The following is a 23,535-nucleotide window of genomic DNA, read 5'->3' on the forward strand; positions in this document are numbered from 1 at the left end:
TTTTATTTGTGGAGAACACAGAACTTCAGTTTTTAAAAGTCTTTGAAGATGGCTGCAACGCGGAATCCCGAAACGTCGGGCCACACCATCATGCCCACGGACGGGGCCTCAGACCCAGAAGCCGAAACGTAGTTATGGACAGTGGCTACGAGCTACGAGCGCCAATTGAAATACACAACGTATCAAACAGGTGAGAAATACGTAAATTCGGGGAAAATATCTCTTTTGCTAAATCATGGCTCTAAATCCTTGCAATAGTTCTAGGCAGCAAACGAATGAGTCTCAGCTATATAGACGTTTCCACAAGCTCACCATATTAAACTAATGGTCACAGAATAAATTTCAGTGTTCAACTTATTAATTTTTCATTCATTTCAAATGTCATCGTGTACACATTTTTCTATTAACATTTTAGAGGTTTTTTGACGTGACAACGTCTAATAAATCAATGAACGCCTGCTGCACGCACGAAAAAGTGTCCCGTAACGCACATTGTCCCGTTACACTGTGTCCCGTTACGCTCATTGTACGCTTGCGCCGCATCTATCTCTCTTCCAATCGATTGGAAAAACCATCGATTTGACTTTTTCGAGGCACATTAAACTTGAAACACTCCCATTAGTTTCCTACTTTTCCTATCATCATCCTATCCTTAACAGAATAACACAGATTGGAAGAAGTTAAATAGCAAACATGTATAAACGTTATAGTTAAAATAATCTGTTCGTTAAAGTAATAAACATATTTGAATTAATGAGTGCAAATAAAAGTAAATTTATCAATTAAATTGTAGATTTCATTTCACCCCTTCTTTGTATAAAAGTTATAGTTAAAATAATATCTTCGTTAAACTAATAAACATATTTGAATTAATGAGTGCAAATAAAAGTAAATTTATCAATTATATTGTAGATTTCATTTCACTTCTTCTTTGTATCCATACAAAATATTGATAATTCAATAAAAATGATTCAATTTTATTCATAAACGTATGCAATCATTTCATCAATGTTTATGTTATGACGTCGTCACGTTAAAATATCGTCCGTAAACTGACTTTACAGACAACCAATATTTAAAAATAAATTATTCATTAGATGGACTTTGTTTCGTCTGTTGTTGATTAGTTGGGACTTGTAACATAGGAGCCGAGCACGGGCGCGGTGGTTGCGGCGGCAGTGCTGGCAGACGTCGCCGGAGACGTGGCAACACCGGCGCGCGCGGCAGGTGGACGGAGCGACGCGACGCGACGCGACGCGACTGCGCGGCGACCGCGCGCAGGTGTCGCTGCTACTCGCAAGTCGCCCACGGCTCCTGCGCATCTGTGCGCTCGGATGAGCTGGCCCGGGTCGTTACCACAACGCCGAAATACCATAACGCCGAATGTCAAAATTGACCACAACGCCGACAGCTAGAAAACTGCTGTGTACCACAACGCCGAAATAACAACTGAATGAATTTGTGTGTGTTTCTTAAATATACCTTAACGCCGAAATACCACAATAAAACCTAACCTTACCTAAACTAACCTAACCTAGCGTAATATAACCTAACCTAACTTAACCTAGCCTATCCTAGCCTAGCCTAACCTAACATAGTCCAATCTAACCTAGTGTAACCTAACCTAGTATAACCAAACCTAGTCTAACCTAACCTAGTTTAACCTAGCCTAGTCTAACCTAACCTAACCTTTGTGGCAGTCCTGGAATGACATTTTTCGGCGTTAGTGTATTTCGGCGTTGTGGTAATTCGGCATTGTGGTACACAGCAGTTTTCTAGCTGTCGGCGTTGTGGTCAATTTGGCATTTCGGCGTTGTGGTGCGTCCCCAGCTGGCCCGCGTACAGACCGGCTCGCAAACATCGACGGCGAGAAAAATAACGCGTTGCCGGTCACATACAACACATGTGACTCATATCTCACGTCTCTCAGCCATAACTGAAGTGAAACTTCTTAAACCACGATGGGAGTAAAATTTCAAGGCCGAATATTAATGGAACGTTTTCGTGAAACAATGCTGTGAAACTATTTTTAATGCTAAAATGTTGCGGACGGTGCAGAGAACTCGTTCCCTTGAGCGGGCTCCCAGTGGCGGCGTGCGGCTCAGGTTGAACCCCGCCATGCTGCAGGGATAGGCGGGTCGCGGCGGTAGGGACATCCGACTTGCTGGCATCTAGTAAGGCAGTATTTGGGCAGAGGGCAACACAACGGGGTATGAGCTTATTTTGAAGAGAGTAATAATTTTGTTAGATCATGTGTATTTATAAAATTATCTTATCTCTCTCTCTTGCTCTCTCTCGCTCTCTCTCTCTCTCTCTCTGTAGTTTTACCCATTACGATATACTTACGAGTCAAGGTTTGATATTTCAAAGAAGTTTCACTTCAATCACGTTTACTGAGTTAAACGTGTTCTTTTTTAAGTTAAAAATCATATTATACTCTGCTAACTAGTTATTAATTGTTGTTTACACACTACATTACATTTAATCACTAAACATACGATGGCTGATTATTTTCAACCTCCGATGGGCAATAAAAAAAATACTTATTTATATAACATACTTTTACCACCAAAAGTTCAGCAGCGTCTTACTTAATTTTCTACATAATCGCCAAAACGGTTGAGGCTTTTATCATATAGTGACACAAGCTTCTCGATGCCTTCTTCGAAGAAGTCAGCCGCCAGTGAATAGAGATATAGGGCCAGCGCCTGTGCTTTCCTCTCCTTCACGTCGCTGCTGTGAGGCGGGTGGACTATTTACGCGGCGAATTGTGCCGCAAAATTCGCAGCTCTTATGATAGGGTCAGACCCTGTAATACGGCCACTACTTTTTTTAATGAAGTGTATTATTTCAAAAAATAAACATAAATACATGAAAACATAGTGAAATCGCAAGACATGTCTTCTCAATACGTTGACATAGCCAAAGTTTAAGCAAAGTTATATTTTGACATTAAAAATTTTAAAAATATGAAAATAGTTAAAAGCGGCCATTTTACAAAACTGTCTTATAATATGGACAGCGATGATAACAATTGTTATAAAGCATTTGTACACTCCGTGCACTCAAATCTGGCAATGTTTGCTGCTTCTGCACATTGTTCATGGCACTATCTCTTGCATCTCACACAACACACCCACACTTCACCCATTGTATCATTACTGAATAGTCCGTCACAGTACAAGCATACTGATTCTGAAAATTCGTTTGTGTCTTTTTCCTTATTTCCTTTAGGTTTTCTTAGACATCTGTCTTGAGCAGTGTTTTTGGGCTTTTTTTTCTCTTTTGCATTCTTAGCGTCTTTACTCTCTTTTACTTTCTTGATGTGCTCTAAGGACGTAAGAATGGTAGCCTTTTGACATCTGGTTGATCACTTCTTCCGGATCAGGTGTGGAACAGGACAGAGTTGGTGCAAAACTGATGTATTGTCTTCCTTACTCGGAACACCATCATTAAACGATTCTTCAAATGACGAATCAGAAGATGACAAGCTTGATCTCCGCTTGTTTTGTCTGGACACACTGTAATTATGTAACCCCGAAGTCCCAGCTACAGGCTCTGCAATTGCGGGCTGAGATTCACAATGAGATCTTCCTTTTGGTGTTTCAGATTCCACCGTTTGCGATTCACTGCATGTTCTTTCTACTGGTGTTTCATTTTCTGCTTGCTGAAAACATTCGGATGGAGCAAAGGCTGACTCGGGAATCGCTCCAGGATTGAATGTAACAAGACCACATGCTCGAAATCCACTCACCCCATTTTCAACAGAGCAAGCTTTTCCCCAGGCTTGGGACAGCAGCATTCCAAACTGAAGTTTTGTAATGTTTCTAGCTGGGTTATGCTAAATCCAACAGATACATGCTCCATAATAATGCATTTTTAGAGATCTGAAGAATGACCTGTCTAGTGGTTGTATGGCGTTGTGTCTTCCGCTCGCGCATTTGGAAATTCCAGGGGGTTAAGAGAAACATATTTTATTAATTATAGTTAATCTAGTTATTTTTAATGAATTCCCATTTCCCACATTCAAAATATAAAAAAATATGGAATATAAAATAAATAATTTTCTGTAAATAACTTCTGATTCGGAATCTACATTCGGAACAGTGTTTGGTGAAAATATAAAGATAAAAAAATTTATATGGTTATTCCAGCACCCTTAAATTACCACTAAAGTCAAGTTATTGTTGTATAAAATATACAATTAGAAGGATTATTTTTCCAAAAAGGCTAAACTTTCTCACACTATGTAATTGTTAGGTTTTATAGATAAAAGTACTTTTTTTTAAAAATTGCAACTTAACACAAACCTACCAAAATATTAATTAATTTGTTAAAATTTTTTAACTATTACAGTATGTGACTAATACTACCATTACTTAAATATAATTACATCAAAATACATTAAATACGATAGAAAGTGATGTAATTATTTATTCGTTATGTTTATAACATGATAATGTTATGCCTAGACCATGATTTGGATGTATCCTGTAAAATGGCCAGCCAGTCTCCTAAAACGGCCAGGTGCAGGATTCTGCCGGCCATTTTACAAGAGAATGAATTAATAAAAACTTCCAAATAATTCGGTAGATAGCAGCACTAACCGCACCAATCGCACACAAGGCAGACACCATGAAGGACGGATACTTTTATAGAAAAATATTCAGTGGTCATATATGTTCATAATTTATTTGAAACTCGCGAATTTCGTTATGCGCAAAAAACATTTTAGCAGCCATTTTCTCACCTCTGTATGTGCAGACGTTGAGATATTGGCTCTTTTCTGGAACAAAAAATTACTACAACTTGGCGCGCACTGTCTGGGCGAACGAATTAGCTCAACAGATACTCTGCGCACGATCTGTTGGCCATTATGAGTACTCCGATAGCCGTGACGACAGAAAGACGGTTTGGTGGCCATATTACAAGACTGGCCGTATTACAGGGTTTGACCCTACGTCTTGACGCATGGAGCCAGTGCGCCGTGTCATTCCCACCTCTCCCCTGCCGTCTCCCCTTCCGGCCGCTACAACCAGCATACAGCATGCTCCGCTGTACCTATCCCCCTTCCTTTGCCGTCTGCACATTCGACCGCTAGCGCTTGCTGCACTCTCCTCCTCTGCCACCTGCCTCACTGTTCCCCTCGCGCGATCGTAATTTTCGTAACGCTCGAAAATAGGAGCCTCCTCAGCAAAGAAGTTTCACTTAAAAATTTAATTACCACGCAATATCACAGGAAATTAAAAATAAATAAATAAATAAATATTGCTCCCTACTGGCACAAAGCATCAGATAATATAAGGCTCTACTTGTGTCTAATAAGGAATGCTTTAGATTAACTGAAACTGAGGGAAGACTACGTTGTAAAAATCGTTATTTGCCCGAACAAGTCCCCTTTTGTAACTTCGGACTTTAGTTATGGTAGTTATGAAAATTATTTTACAGATCTAATGTGGATGATGGAATCAACGAGCTATTCAATTGTGATGATCTCGATCTGCTAAATTAGTAAATAAATCAAACCAATTCCGATATCCCCAAATTCTGGCGTTTAGTTCAGAATGTGCGCATGTTAAGTTACCCGATTCACTGACATATAATAACACTCCGAACATTTCCGAAAACATCCGAAGATCACCTGATGATCGTGCAGCTACAATTTTACAAACACCGTGTTGCGAGAAACAATACATTAAAACTGTGTTTTAAAGTAATTTTATTTTCACTGACCTAATACAGCCAACACAAAAATGCGAAAATAACGTATAAGAATATATTAATTAGAAACCAATGGTTATTTCCCCCAAGATATGGCACAATTGCTCCCAAGTAGTATCTACATAAAAGGAGTAGGAGTGTGGAGCGTGGAGGGGTCAATGACCGACCGCTTTGACGCCACGGCGGCCATCTTGGATCAACTTGACCTTCAAATTTCCTCAAAAATGACTTCAAATTCCTCAAAATTCCTATAAATTTCCCTATTTAGAGGGGAAAATCCCTGTTTTGAGGGAAACTTTCCCGTTTTATTCCTCAACAATTAAAATTCGGAATGCTTCAAAAGACTTTTGCCTTTTTGAAGAACCCTAAGCCGCCTAGGTCATGAGCATGACCTTGACCCTAAACTTGAAATTCTTTAATTTTTGACAAAAATATTCTGAAATATTTCCAAAACTATATATTTAAAAAAAATTATTTACTCCAAATGTTTAGTTACTCAATTCATTTCAGTCCTCGATTAGATTTCCGGCGAGGGTAGACATGAAAATTATTAATAAAAATATTTTAAAAAATTATTAAATAAAATTATGCTTATATCACATCCGTCATCTTGGATTCTAAAAACGTTGCACTTTCCGTCACGCCCGCTATGGAGGTGATCTTTGACCTTGACTTGACTTGACTTCTGCACGTGAAGGCAACACTGGAGCAGTCAGTTCTCGTGATCGAAGTGAGTCGCAACACGGACTGCAAGACCGCAGCCTGCGCAGATCTGCGCTGTCGGTGGGAGAACGTCTCCAGATTTCGAACAGGACGCCTGTAATTCATCAAACACCCGTCGTCCTGAGCACAGTAGCTACAGATTGTTGCCAGGCCAGGAGAAATAAATCGTGTTTTTGCCGCAACAGCAGTATCGCATTGTAAACAGCTAGGTTGCAACTATTAGAGATATAAATACTGTCGGCAAACATTCGAATTGTTTACTTCAAATACTGGTTATGAGACAGATTTATAGTATCATATGATTCCTAAAGCAAATCAGACTCCGCAATTAAGTATACTTTCCGTATTGAGTAGTTAGTTGTTTTGTCATCTCTTAAAATAAATAATTTTCACTCATCAATAATTGGTCCAAAGAGAGTAACTAATCGTACTTATGTATTGGGTAACACTTATCTGAAGTTTATCCTTTAAATAGAGGCTTTTCCAGCTTTTATGTGGAAGAAGCGACAATGGTACCATACAATAATAAATAACAACAAAAGAAAGAATATTATTATTTATTTAGTAGATATTTTAGAACAAACTTTAGTTATATTATTTAGAATTTTTTTTTACCCACAGCTCACTCCTACTTGTTTTCCACTTTGCCCCTGGATACATGCTTGCTTGTTTACATTATAATTTTTTTTTATTTCGCTGAACAAACGATCTGCACTAAAAAGGTAGGTCATACAAAAAATTTTGTTCAGCGATGTTAACATTGTTGCTGTAGCAAATATGATTGTAATAAATAAAATAACCTTTTTGATATTAGCACTAAAGTTTGATTGCTGATACCATTTATAAATACAGAATTATTTAATTTTAAATTAACTATATTTTTTTTTACTTAATGTAGTGAAATATTCGTTACGCAATGCTTAAAAATGCATTTGTGTTCTTGAAGAACTACACGAACCTATATGGAACAGATTTTCATAAATTGAGCTTTATGCTTAAAAATACTAAGTCAATAGCTCACGCAGAAACTTTTTAAGTAAATATATTAAAAACAAAAAAAATATTGTTGGTTATATTTCACTTTGCTACACAATTTTGTTTTCCTTTTTTTTAATGCTTTTGTATGTGAAAAAAACAAACTATTCGCCAAGTTTACTACAGGATCCTTGAATACTTACAATTCCCAAAAAACTATTCAGTTGTGTCCAAATTAATAGTATAAATAAATATGTAAAATAATAAATTACATTTTAAAAACAACTTAATATGTTATTTTCCATCAGTAATTAGATAGTATTTCAGTTATGTTATCTTATATATACATTCCAGAATTAAGGGTAAATAACTAATGGTTCAATATGATCGAGAAGTATGCATTTCATATAAAAATAAGAAACAAACTTTCTTCGGCGAGTCACGTTTGAAGTAGATGTAAAAGAAATAGCTTCAGAACGAGGAAAGTGTGTCTGTGTGTGCGTGCTAGTGTATCCTTGTGAGGGATAGACAAGGAAACAGGAACCGATTGCATCTATTACAAGCCCGAACGAAAAGCGACTAGTCACGTTTTTTAATTACTCCGCAGCACATGCATAAATCACAGGCCGCTGACTGGGCCACTCATGCCAGTACGCTCACACACGTCGCTCGCCCCAATCCACTTTCCAATCAGGCCGCGCGCCCAATCCACTTCCCGATCCGGTCCCGAATCCAATCCAATTCCCAGTCAGGTCCCGCACCTAATCCACTTACTGATCAGGCCCCATGCCCAATCCAATAACTGATCAGGCCCCATGCCAAATCCACTTCCTGATCAGTCCCCATGCCCAATCCAATAACTGATCAGGCCCCATGCCCAATCCAATAACTGATAGGCCCCATGCCCAATCCACTTCATGATAAGGTCCAGCACCCAATCCACTTACTGATCAGGCCCCATTCCCAATCCAATAACTGATCAGGCCCCATGCCCAATCCAATAACTGATCAGGCCCCATGCCCAATCCAATAACTGATCAGGCCCCATGCCCAATCCAATAACTGATCAGGCCCCATGCCAAATCCACTTCCTGATCAGGCCCCATGCCCAATCCAATAACTGATCAGGCCCCATGCCCAATCCACTTCATGATCAGGTCCAGCACCCAATCCACTTACTGATCAGGCCCCATGCCCAATCCAATAACTGATCAGGCCCCATGCCCAATCCAATAACTGATCAGGCCCCATGCCCAATCCACTTCATGATCAGGTCCAGCACCCAATCCACTTACTGATCAGGCCCCATGCCCAATCCAATAACTGATCAGGCCCCATGCCCAATCCAATAACTGATCAGGCCCCATGCCAAATCCACTTCATGATCAGGTCCCATGCCCAATCCACTTCATGATCAGGTCCAGCACCCAATCCACTTACTGATCAGGCCCCATGCCCAATCCAATAACTGATCAGGCCCCATGCCCAATCCACTTCATGATCAGGTCCAGCACCCAATCCACTTACTGATCAGGCCCCATGCCCAATCCACTTCATGATCAGGTCCAGCACCCAATCCACTTCCTGATCAGGCCCCATGCCCAATCCAATAACTGATCAGGCCCCATGCCCAATCCACTTCATGATCAGGTCCAGCACCCAATCCACTTACTGATCAGGCCCCATGCCCAATCCACTTCATGATCAGGTCCAGCACCCAATCCACTTACTGATCAGGCCCCATGCCCAATCCACTTCATGATCAGGTCCAGCACCCAATCCACTTACTGATCAGGCCCCATGCCCAATCCACTTCATGATCAGGTCCAGCACCCAATCCACTTACTGATCAGGCCCCATGCCCAATCCACTTCATGATCAGGTCCAGCACCCAATCCACTTACTGATCAGGCCCCATGCCCAATCCACTTCATGATCAGGTCCAGCACCCAATCCACTTCCTGATCAGGCCCCATGCCCAATCCAATAACTGATCAGGCCCCATGCCCAATCCACTTCATGATCAGGTCCAGCACCCAATCCACTTACTGATCAGGCCCCATGCCCAATCCACTTCATGATCAGGTCCAGCACCCAATCCACTTACTGATCAGGCCCCATGCCCAATCCACTTCATGATCAGGTCCAGCACCCAATCCACTTCCTGATCAGGCCCCATGCCCAATCCAATAACTGATCAGGCCCCATGCCCAATCCACTTCATGATCAGGTCCAGCACCCAATCCACTTACTGATCAGGCCCCATGCCCAATCCACTTCATGATCAGGTCCAGCACCCAATCCACTTACTGATCAGGTCCCATGCCCAATCCACTTCATGATCAGGTCCAGCACCCAATCCACTTACTGATCAGGCCCCATGCCCAATCCACTTCATGATCAGGTCCAGCACCCAATCCACTTCCTGATCAGGCCCCATGCCCAATCCAATAACTGATCAGGCCCCATGCCCAATCCACTTCATGATCAGGTCCAGCACCCAATCCACTTACTGATCAGGCCCCATGCCCAATCCAATAACTGATCAGGCCCCATGCCCAATCCACTTCATGATCAGGTCCAGCACCCAATCCACTTACTGATCAGGCCCCATGCCCAATCCAATAACTGATCAGGCCCCATGCCCAATCCAATAACTGATCAGGCCCCATGCCCAATCCAATAACTGATCAGGCCCCATGCCAAATCCACTTCCTGATCAGGCCCCATGCCCAATCCAATAACTGATCAGGCCCCATGCCCAATCCACTTCATGATCAGGTCCAGCACCCAATCCACTTACTGATCAGGCCCCATGCCCAATCCAATAACTGATCAGGCCCCATGCCCAATCCAATAACTGATCAGGCCCCATGCCCAATCCACTTCATGATCAGGTCCAGCACCCGATCCACTTACTGACCAGGCCCCATGCCCAATCCAATAACTGATCAGGCCCCATGCCCAATCCACGTCCTGATCAGGCCCCATGCCCAATCCATTTCCCGTTCTGTTCCCGCACCAAATCCATTTCCTAATCCGTCCCCGCGCCGTTCAACGCGACGCGCATCCATCGCGAGGCGATTTTATTTCGATGGACGGACGCGATCTCCCTTCGCGAGCTGAGCGGTGTTCTGCGCGCTGCACGGAAACACAGACCTGCACTAGCGCGTGTTCCGTTACGAGCCGCGAGACTCGTGCGCCAGGTACGAACCAATGCCGTCACTTGATGATTTACGTGTGCGTTAAATAAACTATTGCGTCTGTGAAATGTGAACAATCTGTTTTAACTGATACATTAAATTAAGTTTTTTTTATTGTAGGTTAATTTCGGCTGTTTAAACTCTCAGTGATTTGTTTGATAATTATTGTAAAGTTGGAATAAAATAAATTTGTGTCGTCATTGTTGAAATACCTGTGTATGGCCAAAGATATCATAAATCCAGAGATAATAATATTACGGTAACTGTTCCTAACCTCAAATATTGTTTACTGTAAACATCATTGTAAATAGTTTTGGTTCCTTAACAGTCCCAGGTGTGATAAAAATGAAATTGTGCCACTAAAATATACTATTCAATACTTGTTGCAGTTAAATTACATCGCTAACCTCTCATTCGTTTCATAACACCAACTGATACACACGCAGTATGTATCGTAGCACCGGTGTGACAAATACCTACCGTCCTAAATGAGTGTTCATACTCAAGGGTTGTGGTTTGTGCCGTCAGAATGTCATCGTCGGTCGGAGTCCAACACAGCTTCTTGCTGAGGTAGTGTCCATGACCTCCGATGTTTACCGCGTCTTGTGTCGTAGGATGTGTGTTCGCAAACAAGTCGCAGGCCTCTAATCTCGAGTCGATACGAGCGCGCTTCGTAGCGTGCCGAGGCACACGGCTTACGGATACAGTATTTGTGACCTTGAACCGGGGACGCACCACAACGCCGAAATACCACAACGCCGAACGTACAATAACGCCGAAAACCACAACGCCGAATGCCAAATTAACTACAACGCCGACAGCTAGAAAACGGCTGTGTACCAGCACAACGCCGAATTACCGCAACGTCGAAATACATTAACGCCGAAAAATGTCATTGGAGGACTACCACAAAGGTTAGGTTAGGTTAGGTTAGGCTAGGTTAGGCAAGCCTAGGTTAGGTTAGGTTGTGGTATTTCGGCGTTAAGATACATTTAAGAAACACACAAATTCATTCAGTTGTTTTTCATTTTGGTCCTATGGCCGCCACCCCCCCCCCCCCCTCCCCCACCCCCCCCCCCCCCCCGCAGCAGCATTTTTCAGCGTTAGTCTATTTCGGCGTTGTGGTACACAGCAGTTTTCTAGCTGTCGGCGTTGCGGTCAATTTGGCATTCGGCGTTATGGTATTCGGCGTTATTGTACGTTCGGCGTTGTGGTAACCAACACTCTGCAATGCCTGCAGTTGATACTGTTTAATTTTGTATCAGGTCTTATGGACGGCCTGTGGAATCAGCAAGAGTTGGCCTCTAGGGCGACGAGCAATGAAGAGAAGGTGCTCGTGCGACCCGTAAGGGTTTGTGACCCCGCCGGGAGTCGAACCCGAACAAAGGATCGTCAAGGATCTCACCAGCTGCATCGTGTCACTTCATATTCGCTAAGGTCTGACCCTGCACGGGTATACACGCTGGCTCTAGGGGGTGGTTTCCTACACCACGGCGTGTCTTTACTTTTGTATTCCCACAGTTCATTAAAAATATCAACGATTTATCCATACGTGACCGTTTACAATTTTTTTCGATAGCAACAAGAACTGTTTTTGAAAAGAAAACCTCTTTAGCCGCGTTGAGCGATGTTTTGTAGGGGCAAAACTGATGGGTTCGCGTCACCGACATGCTAGTGACGTGTTGCGCCAGACTGGCGACGAGCAGCTGCCTGTGTACATGTATACGCATATATACACTAATACAATGTATATACTCGACTGTATCATGTGCGTGTTGGACTCTGTTTGTATGGGTAAAATCTTGTGAGTTCGCATCACCGACATGCTGTAATAGCAGTAAGTGAAGTTAATTCGACCACGTGAATACATGACCTAGGTCTGACATCACTGGTAAGTCATAGCTAGGTAATGAATTTTTACGTAATTTTAACATACCACTGACATCTGTTGTGACTAAAGAAATGATGTAAGGATAAATGATATCATGCTGGCATCGTACTAATATAATACCAAAATCATTTTCTTACGTACCTTTGACGTAGAAATGATGTCATATTACACATTTAAAAACAAAGTTTTAAGTTTTCACTTCTGTTGACAGTCTCCATGACTGGTTATTTTTTATTTCAATGGATCTGAGAACCTTAATGGCCAAATTATATTTAAACCTTACCGTGAATGGACACCGTTTGTGTGTGATCTTTATCATATAAATATTTATTTTCAATATGTTGTTTATAAATAAAAAAATAATATTATATTCACATAATATTATTTTGTTTCTGGGATTTTTAGTAAACCAATTTTTTTTTATTGATAAACGAATATAATCCCAAACAAAATTAAAGTTTTAACGACAAAGGCGACAAACAAACTTTTGATGCACGATCTTTGTTTACGCTAGAATTAAAACACAAGTTGGCATATCGTTTCTCAAACCCATTAAATAAACACCTATTAGAATGATTAAAAAAATGTTTGGGTGATTGCAAACGTTGATAGTCATAATCACGAGCAGCACGCTGATGTGTACAAGCACAGGGATCCAGTCACCCCAGTGGACAGGGGCGGACGGCGGGTCTGATGGCGCAAATGACTCTGTCTGGGCGTGACTAGACTGTGACCGTGTATGGTCAAGAGACATTAATTTAAGATTCTTCACACAAACCTTTAAGGACATGAAGAAGCTTTCCTTTCATGTTAGCGGGTAGGAATAAACTGACATCTTGTGACATCACGACTCATAGATAGGCTACGGCTGTGTGCGGCAAAGACAGTGCACTTTCACACAAAAACCATAGACAAAGTGGAGACTCATTCCAACACAACATCGAATTCAGTGTTACCAACTCCGGATTTAGAAGAAGAAGAATAAATCCTGGAAATCGGTTATAGGTACATATCGATTATGTGAACTGGTATGAAGATCCTTCGAGAACATTCGAGAATCATCTTTATTAAACCAGAGAATTGGAAGGGCAATAGGAGGGAAGGGAAGAGAGAAAATGGGTATATAAGCTCGGTATTTTGACCAGTTAGGCATGGAACAGTAGGACCATTACCACCAACATCATGAGGCATTAGAGAGAGAGAGAGAGAGAGAGAGAGATCGACAGCAGGAAAGGTGTTTTGGAGAGCTAAGTATTGGTAGGGCTGTAATTATGTAATGGCCAGTAGAGTTTTGAATTTTTGATGATAATAACTTTGATATGTGAGTGTAGTATCTGTTGGGCTTGTGTTTTTTGTGAACATGATGCACCTGTTTACACTTAAAGTGTTGTTTAGGTGCTCATAATAAGGATTTGGCACTTATTCCATTTTCTGCACATCCTGTGCATTTTCTTGTTTGTCGGCCATATTGTTTTCAATAACTTGATTTAGCACTCCAAAGACCTTGCCTTATGAGTTGGTTAATATTGGTAAAGATATTAAGCATTCAAATGTAGCTTATAAATGTTGGCTTTTCTAGCCTAGAGCTTATACCAAAGAAAACTATAAAGTTTAGATATAGTATTTATTGTGTGTAAATTATAATATTTGTTTGGACTAACTAGTCATCACAGATAAAACTATTTTGTACTGGCGGGTCAGATGGCGCACACGACCCTGTGTGGCCGTGACGAGACTCTTATTGCGAAGATGCCGGGCTGAGAGAATCGATCTCCCGTCCGGTCGCACGGAAACTGCTACATTACTGGTTCACTCACGTTTAAAGCGACCCACACACTAGCAGACATGCTCGCCGACTTGGCTCAGTGTACATATGGGCTGGTCCTGCCTCTGTCAGAACCAACATGCTCGGCTCACCCTCCGAGCCGAGCCCCGGACCGAGCATATCCGCCAATGTGTGGACTGGTCCGGTCTCTGTCAGACCGAGCATGCTCGGCTCGCCGTCGGATGGCAGTTCCCTCCGAGCCGAGCCCCGGACCGAGCATATCCGCCAGTGTGTGGCAGGTCCCAACATGCTCGCCGACTTGGCTCTAGTGTGTGGGCTGGTCCGGCCTCTGTCAGACCGAGCATGCTCGGCTGGCAGTTCCCTCCGAGCCGAGCCCCGGACCGAGCATATCCGCCAGTGTGTGGCAGGTCCCAACATGCTCGCCGACTTGGCTCTAGTGTGTGGGCTGGTCCGGCCTCTGTCAGACCGAGCATGCTCGGCTGGCAGTTCCCTCCGAGCCGAGCCCCGGACCGAGCATATCCGCCAGTGTGTGGCAGGTCCCGACATGCTCGCCGACTTGGCTCTAGTGTGTGGGCTGGTCCGGCCTCTGTCAGACCGAGGATGCTCGGCTGGCAGTTCCCTCCGAGCCGAGCCCCGGACCGAGCATATCCGCCAGTGTGTGGCAGGTCCCGACATGCTCGCCGACTTGGCTCTAGTGTGTGGGCTGGTCCGGCCTCTGTCAGACCGAGCATGCTCGGCTGGCAGTTCCCTCCGAGCCGAGCCCCGGACCGAGCATATCCGCCAGTGTGTGGCAGGTCCCGACATGCTCGCCGACTTGGCTCTAGTGTGTGGGCTGGTCCGGCCTCTGTCAGACCGAGCATGCTCGGCTGGCAGTTCCCTCCGAGCCGAGCCCCGGACCGAGCATATCCGCCAGTGTGTGGCAGGTCCCGACATGCTCGCCGACTTGGCTCTAGTGTGTGGGCTGGTCCGGCCTCTGTCAGACCGAGCATGCTCGGCTGGCAGTTCCCTCCGAGCCGAGCCCCGGACCGAGCATATCCGCCAGTGTGTGGCAGGTCCCAACATGCTCGCCCCGAGCCCACAGTGAGTGTGCTGTCTGTTGTCGTATCGTCATGTCTATTAACGACAATGAGGTGTTTTTGGGAGGAGTCCATACATTTATATCGCACTCTTCGACCAGTGTGGGATGTTAAGGAGTTAGGAATATGTCAATAGGCATATCAAACGAGAGTGCTACGAACAGCTAGTGAAAAAAGCCAGAGAAATGTTTCCAGACGCCGACATCGACCTTTTTGAAGAAATAAATGGACAATTTACGTGCAAGCTTTTGTTGTGAACTGCGAAAAATTAAAACATCCAAACAAAATATCCGCCAAACAGTGCAATGCTGCTTGCAGCCGTTGCTGACGGCAGGGAGAGGTGGGAATTCTCGTAACGCTGCTTGTGTTTGTCTACTCCTCAGTTTTCGTAACGGCTATCGATTGACGCTGCCATAGTTATGTTATTTTATTTAAAGAATCTACAATTTATTCATTTGTGTGGAAAGGAGTTATTGTTTGTTGCAATTGATAGAGACCTGAAAAATTCGCGGGTTCATTTCGTGTTATGCTAAAATTCAAATAATTATACTTAGTGCTGCTTCTGTCATTGGTTCATTGTTAATCTGGAGGACTGAGGACCAATTAGAGACCGTCACTCATTGAAGTGTCGAATCACAGGCCACCCAGTCGAGACGACTCACAAGTCAGCAGCCAATGAACAGTTGCCATTTCCCCGAGTGTGTAGAGGATATTGGAGGTCATTAAACCCGCGAATTTTTCCTGTCTATAGCGATTGAATTCATAATTTTCATTAATTTTTATGTGTTCGAAAATGAAAATACATGAAAAGCAAGAAGTTTCACTTCTGTCGTATGTTGATTCCGCGCGCACAATTATATAAATGGAAATATGAATACTGTAGCCGTGTGTTAAGGGGGTGCCTCCCATTTCAGGTCAAGATGTTATATTTACAGTAATTACTAGAGACCTGAAACATTCGCGGATTCATTTCGTGCTATGCGAAAATTCAAATAAATATACCTTAGTGCTGCTTCTGCCATTGGTTCTCTGTTAATCTGGAGGACTGAGGGCCAATTAGAGACCCTCACTCATAGAAGTGTCGAATCACAGGCCATCCAGTCGAGACGACTCGCAAGTCAACAGCCAATGAACAGTTGGCATTTGCCCGAGTGTGTAGAGGATATTGGAGTCTATCCTGAAGGTCATTGAACCCGCGAATTTTTCCGGTCTCTAATAATTACTAGAGACAGGAAAAATTCGCTACTTGATTGACCTCTAGGATGGACTCCACGATTCTTTATGTACGCGGGAATATTACACCAGCTCATTGGCTACTGACTCGTGACACCTGCTAACTGGGATGCTTATGATTCGATACTTCTTACGTTGAGGGTCATTCATTGGCTCACAGTCCTTCAGGCAAACTGTGTTCCAATCACTGAAGCGGCAATAAGTTACACGCACTTGGATTCTAGCCTATCGCGAAATGAACCCGCGAATTTTTCCTGTCTCTAGTAATTACAGAAAAACTTGTAGATTTTTTTCAATTGTTTAACTTTCACTAAATGAAAATTATACACAGCGAATACCTTTTTCCATAATTAGCTGCTAAAGTTACATTTTTAACGTTTTTGGGTTGTACAAACAAGGAGAATTTAATTGATTGCAGAACTGAACCTTTTTAGGTTTAACTGCAATGCCACTGGAAACTTCAAGAAATGGTTTGAATTTCTTTCAGAAAATATTAATTAATTTTACCTGGCATTTAAAAATTTTTAAATTTGTTACTATTTCGACAGCCAAGATACATGAAATGAATTTTTGTGATAGAAATGCAAACCTTATCATGAAGTAGCCAATGGCATTGCAGTTAAACCTAACAAGTTTCAGTTCTGCAATAAATTAAATTCTCCTTATTTGTACAATCAAAAAACGTTAAAAATGTAACTTTGGCAGCTTATTATGTAAAAAGTATGCACTGTGTATATTTTTCATTTCGTGAAAGTTAAACAATTGAAAAAGTCCACAAGTTTATCTGTAATTGCTGTAAATATTAAATCTTGACCTGAAATGGGAGGCACCCCCTTAACACACGACTACAGTATACATATTTCGATTTATACAGTTGTGCGCGCGCAATCAACATACGACAGAAGTGAAACTTTTTGCTTTTCATGTATTTTCATTTTCGAACACATAAATATTAATGAAAATTATGAATTCAATTGCTAGAGACAGGAAAAATTCGCGGGTTCAATGACCTCCAATATCCTCTACACACTCGGGGAAATGCCAACTGTTCATTGGCTGTTGACTTGTGAGTCGTCTCGACTGGGTGGCCTGTGATTCGACACTTCTATGAGTGAGGGTCTCTTATTGGCCCTCAGTCCTCCAGATCAACAGTGAACCAATGGCAGAAGCAGCACTAAGGTATATTTATTTGAATTTTAACATAACACTAAATGAATCCGCGAATGTTTCAGGTCTCTAGTGATTACTGTAAATATAAAATCTTGACCTGAAACGGGAGGCACTGCAGCGCCGCTCTTGCTCGGTGATTGGCCGGGATCGGTCCAGTCACATGGCTGCAGTCGGCACGTGAGCGCGGGAGCCAGCACGTACTGAGTGGCCCCGGCCTAATAAGGCAGCGGATACTCTCGCACACGGGCGCTTATTACACGGATGGAACCTCTGTCGCAGGCAGATGTTATTACAGTCTAATGAGCGGTCGGGTTTCTTTCGCGAAAACATATGCCCGCCGCCACCGAGAGAGAAACGTTGCAAATACACGAAAACAGTCCTTTCAACTCGAACAAATAGCCACCTCTGAGCATGTTATAAATAGGGACCGGAAAAAATCGCGGGTTCAAAGACCTGCAGGATGAACTCCATAGTTCTACGTACACTCGGTCAAATGCCACCCACTCATTGGCAGCTGTCTTGTGAGACGTCCCAACGTAGCAGCCTGTGATTCGATAAAGATTTGGTTGCGTGTTTCTCATTGGCCCGGAGTCATCCAGGTGAGTTGTGTGCCAATAGCAGAGGCAGCGCTGAGGTATAACTGTTTGTATTTTAGCCTATCGCGAAATGAATTCGCGAATTTTTCCGGTCTGTAGTTATAAACCGAGAGAAGTGTTACCCCATTCAAGGGCCACACAGCGGAGGAAAAACAAATGATAAACGTCTGGAATTGTTCGCACCCAATAAAAACGCTAATGGTTCTTGAGTTCGCTGTTAAAATGTTTCACTTTCAGCTTGCCAATAATTAGAGACCTGCAAAATTCGCGGTTTCGATTGCCTTCAGGCAAGACTGCACATACCCCTGTACACTCGAGCAAATAACGCAAGTTCATTGGCTGCCGACTTGTAAGTCGTCTCAGCTGGTTTGTCTGTGATTCGATCCTTCTTTGATTGAGGGTTTATAACTGGTTGAGATTCGTCCAGATGAACAGTAAGCCCATAGCAAAATTATCTAAGAGGTATATGTGTTTGAATTCTAGCCTATCACCGAATGAATCCGCAAATTTTGCAGTTCTCTACCAATAATACTGGTTACAACTTCGTGTATTTACGGCTATCTTTTTAAATTTACGGTCACTGATTTAACTTTCTTCAAACACGAATCCAGAAGAATGTTCTTGATATTTTATCAAAAAATAAAACTAAAAAATAAATGGTTAAATATTCAGTAACAACACTGTTATTTCGTCCACGCGTGTGTTTATATTTATTTAGAACAAATAACACAAATCAGAAGTCAAAATATGGCGGATCTCTATACGAAGATTAAATTATTTTAAATAACGATGAATGAACTCTTTGTTTTATTTCAATTCAATTATCCATGGAAAAGTACGTAAATTTATTCTAATTTTTAACAGTTTAGGTTTAGAGTCCAGTCTGGACAGTTAAAAACGTTACAAATACAAAAAAAAATCCAACCCCTACAGCATTTATATGTTGAGCTAAAGTTGATCCATTGATTTCTAAATGGATGAGATTTTTTTATTTTGGAAATAACGCTGGTCTCACGACAAAATGACGGCGGGACCGTCCATGGGCCAATATTGTGTTGGATACGAACAAAAATAATAGTTTTTTTTAGCCATTATTAAACTAACAAATAGTTTTTATTTTCTAGCTCTCGTACCCATCCAATGTTTCAGTCAGATTATATTCTGCCAATGTATGCTTAAAGTTGTTTTAAAAAATCTGAGGTAATTAAGGAAAAATTAAATTGTCAAAAAAAATACTTACCAGTCAAACAATATTTGCACGGCGGAAAATTCCAAAAGAATGGCTGGACATTGTTATGCGTGTCCTATAAAGGCCACTTATTATTTCTGTTATAAAATTTGCACTTGGGAAATAGGAAATGGTAATAACCTAGTAATAACCCTTATATAGAAGTTCTAACACAATAAACACATAAATTCGCTACCACAGATGTTTTAAGTTATTTTTAGTACTAGCCATAAAATCTACACTTATTCATTTTGGGATTTTTAGTGTTAAAAATCTTATCTTGACAGGAAGTTTAAATGTATTTACTAAAATAGCTGGTTTTTGACAATTTTTCCTTTTTTTCTCTAAAATTATGTGTAATAGCAGAAACTTTTCTTATATAATGGCTATAATTTAAATATGATAATTAAGACTATAAGCAATGTTCAACCTACCACAATAGTTACTATTATTGAGATTAGTATGAACACTGTAAACAAATATTAAGGCGGTTTGGGGCTAATTCGGATATATTTCAGTATCAGTAATTTGTGATGTTGGTATTTTTCCTAAAAACATTTGAGCATTTTAATGATTCGATAGTAGCTATAATTGAACTGGCACTCTGGAAAAGCATACATTTTTATTTGTCAATAAAATGTTTTTAACATTAACTGAAATTCAACTTTGGATGTAGAGAGAATAATTAAATGAAATGTTATTTAGAAACTTATTTATGAGTATTCTACAAATAGAGAAAAACCCATATTTTTATTGTATTTCTTTAAAAACGAATTAAAAAATATTATGTCGGTGCTATATCAAAAAAGGAACTATTTTACTTGTACTAAATTTATCATGATAGTTGAAGACTATATAAGCAGACTACAATGTTTCGAGCATAAAACAAAAGAGTTAATATTTCACATGGTTTTGCCTAGACAAAAATTATGTTTTAAAATTTTAAACATATTACATCTAAAAAGAAGCCACGGGCAAATTATGTCTAATTACTTGCTTTATATTATTTAAAACATATTTTTTATTAAATTTTTATAGGCTTAAAACATTTATATATTAAATTACAGACTTTCCCCTTCGAATTACAGTTGGCTATTGAGATTTCTACATATTTTTCTATGTTAACTCTTTATTAGCTTTTAGTAACTCATAAAGTTTTCTTTATTACCCGTTGTTTGTGTTTCACGTGAGAACACACCATCTGTCTAAAAACACCTGCCCCCTATTAACCCCTCTGTTTCGCACCCAACTTTTATGTTCTCAAATTTAATTCAAGTAATTTTTCGTGAACACCTTGTGGAAAGATAATAAAACGTAACAAAATTTGGTAACGCTCGCTTAACTGACACAGTTAAAAAAACTAAAATTCATAAGTGAATTCCTAATTTATTTTACATTAGCTCTACATAATTGTTATGATTATTTTAACCACTTTTACTTTAATATAATTTAATAAATTACTTTAAAACTTTTTTTGTTTTACAAATGAAAGTATCAAAAGTTCTTTGAATATCTTGAATTAAAAACTATATTATGAAACCAATGAAATAAATAATGAGATAAATGAAAAAAATACAGTTTTAGGCGTTTAAAATAGAAAAATATAAACAACCTGCTCTTAAGAGTATTATAAATATATTTCATAGTCGTCCTATAAAAATTAATTTATGTAAATTTATATACCTATAGATGTTTTATTTCTGTAGCTGAGAACCTAAAGAAACTAAGTCAGTTGTGCAAATTTAAAGGACAAAAAATAAACTGATCTTTCAATGATATTTGTTTTCCGTCAACCTTCTCATGCATGTCGCCGGCATGAATGGATTTATGATAAATTTCTTCAAAATGGAGGAATTTTTCCAACAGCCGCAGGCGCAAACGTTGTGATTGGACTTCTCTCTCAATAAAGGCTGAAGCTCTTATATGATAACCTACGCTAAAAGTGTTATAAAAAATCGAATGCTTTTCAATGTTATGGTTTGATGTATTTTATAAATAAGATGGCTACATGTTAACCGTTTTGCCATAAACATAAAACTTTATGCTGAAAAAATGATGCAGAAAATAAAAAATTCGGAATGCTAATATTGAACGAAATATATAAAAATAATAACGAGCGTGTGTTTTCTAATTAAGTGAAACACACCCTTTTGGTTTAGAAAGGAGACAAATATATTTTTTGAAGCCACCGTGAAAATTTAAGTATATATTAGTATTGTATGGACATGATAAAAAATGTGGTACATATTACACTGTTTGAGAACAACAAAGAAAAGTAATGCCAAGTTAGTTTTATTTTAATGGCTAAATATCCTGAGGGACGAAAAAAAAAATGTTCGTGCATTAAAACTAGCGTTAAAAATTGTTTTAATTATAAGTATTTGTAGAATTTAACCTCAGTAACAATTTGAATTGCAAAGCACGCACTTTTGCAGGATGGGTTTTCCATAAAAAAACGTTTTACTTAGCGGTAACAGTCAAAAGACCATTTTCTCTTTTCTTTTGTTTTCAGCATCACACCTTTAGAGGTGAAAACAATTATTTTTTAATGCCCTAAGAAAACATTTTGTGCCAAATGAAGTCAGCGCAATGCATTCTAAAGACACCAACCGCCCTTCTTGGTTTTTTTGTTTGTTTTGTTTTGCCTTCTGCAGAGCCGAGAGTGCTGTCGATGTGCTAGAGGACGCAACGTCATCCGCAGAAACGTGTCCCGCAGAGTTGCTGTGACGGCGCTACTTAGCTGTCGCGCAGACACGTCGCGGCAACACATAAATTGCGGAAGGTTTTTTTTCGGGACCCGCATTGGCAACTCATTAGGAACGCGCACTGCAATAAATTACATGCCCTCCCTTAACAACTGTCCGAATGGAACGCTCTCTAGGTCTCGAGCTGTGTTAACAGCAATTAACACCCTTCCGAAGTTGAAACCATGACTTTTGAAATGTCTGCTCAAATATCACGCCGCATCCTTTTTAACACCTTTTCTTTTTCTTACGTTAAAAAAAATATTTTACTGTACAGCTCACCAAATTTTGTTTTTTTAATACTTTTTTTTTGTTTGACATTATTCTGTATTCTTGTTTTGCGCCGTTTGCCATATATGTACCTTCACTTTTTCCATCATCTTTTATTGCACATTTCCTTCCTCCAACTCCACGTTTATACTGGGGGGGATTTTATGGCTGCGTCCCTAACTTTAATGTTCCTGTATTCGTAAAAACTTGTGGATGAATTACACGAAACGCGAATTTCTTCAAACCTCACACGCTCAATATGAACATGCTCAAAACACAGTGAATAAAAAGACAACTTTTAAACTAGTGTATAAAATGTATATTTGAGCGTTTATTAATAACACAAGAAGAAAAGGTTAAAAAATTCACGAGACAGTATTATTTTGGAAATTCTAAAAAGAAAATTTTATTTGCAGCCATTTATAATGTTTTCCCGCTTGTCTTCAGGTAATAGTTTCCTTTGTTACCTGAGCTACGTACAAGAGACGTTCCGAAAGTAAGTTTAGTAATTTTTTTTCACAGAAACTTTATTGCCAAAAATTACACCATGGCATCATGAACTATACACCTTACACTATATTTCGACATAGTTCCCACATACATTGAGACATTTGTTGCAGCGTGCAATCAGTTTGAAGAAATCACTCTGGTAAAATCCGGTGCAAGGAATTGTCAAAACGCCTGCTCAGCACGAGCGTACAACCAACTGGCCCGAGGGGAAACTTCTAGGACTGTGTCGCACATCGAAGGCAAACAGTCAACTTGCCAGAGGGGAAACTTCTAGGAATGTGTCGCACATCGCAGACAAACAGTCAACTTGCCAGAGGGGAAACTTCTAGGACTGTGTCGCATATCGCAGGCAAACAGTCAACTTGCCAGAGGGGAAACTTCTAGGAATGTGTCGCACATCGCAGGCAAA

The 23,535-nt window shown here is 40.6% G+C and overlaps 1 protein-coding gene across 1 annotated transcript in view; it reads left to right on the plus strand.

The window, feature by feature from the left end:
• Positions 1 to 1,338, plus strand: part of LOC134528997 (mucin-5AC-like) — a 70,482-nt gene extending 69,144 nt beyond the window's left edge. Inside the window, exon 17 of the mRNA XM_063362664.1 lies at positions 1,180 to 1,338. Within this exon, the coding sequence (XP_063218734.1) occupies positions 1,180 to 1,338 (159 nt within the window). The remainder of the gene's footprint in view (positions 1 to 1,179) is intronic.
• The last annotated feature ends 22,197 nt before the right edge of the window (positions 1,339 to 23,535 follow it).

The sequence above is a fragment of the Bacillus rossius genome, chromosome 2, assembly GCF_032445375.1.
Source record: "Bacillus rossius redtenbacheri isolate Brsri chromosome 2, Brsri_v3, whole genome shotgun sequence".
NCBI classification, from domain to species: domain Eukaryota; kingdom Metazoa; phylum Arthropoda; class Insecta; order Phasmatodea; family Bacillidae; genus Bacillus; species Bacillus rossius.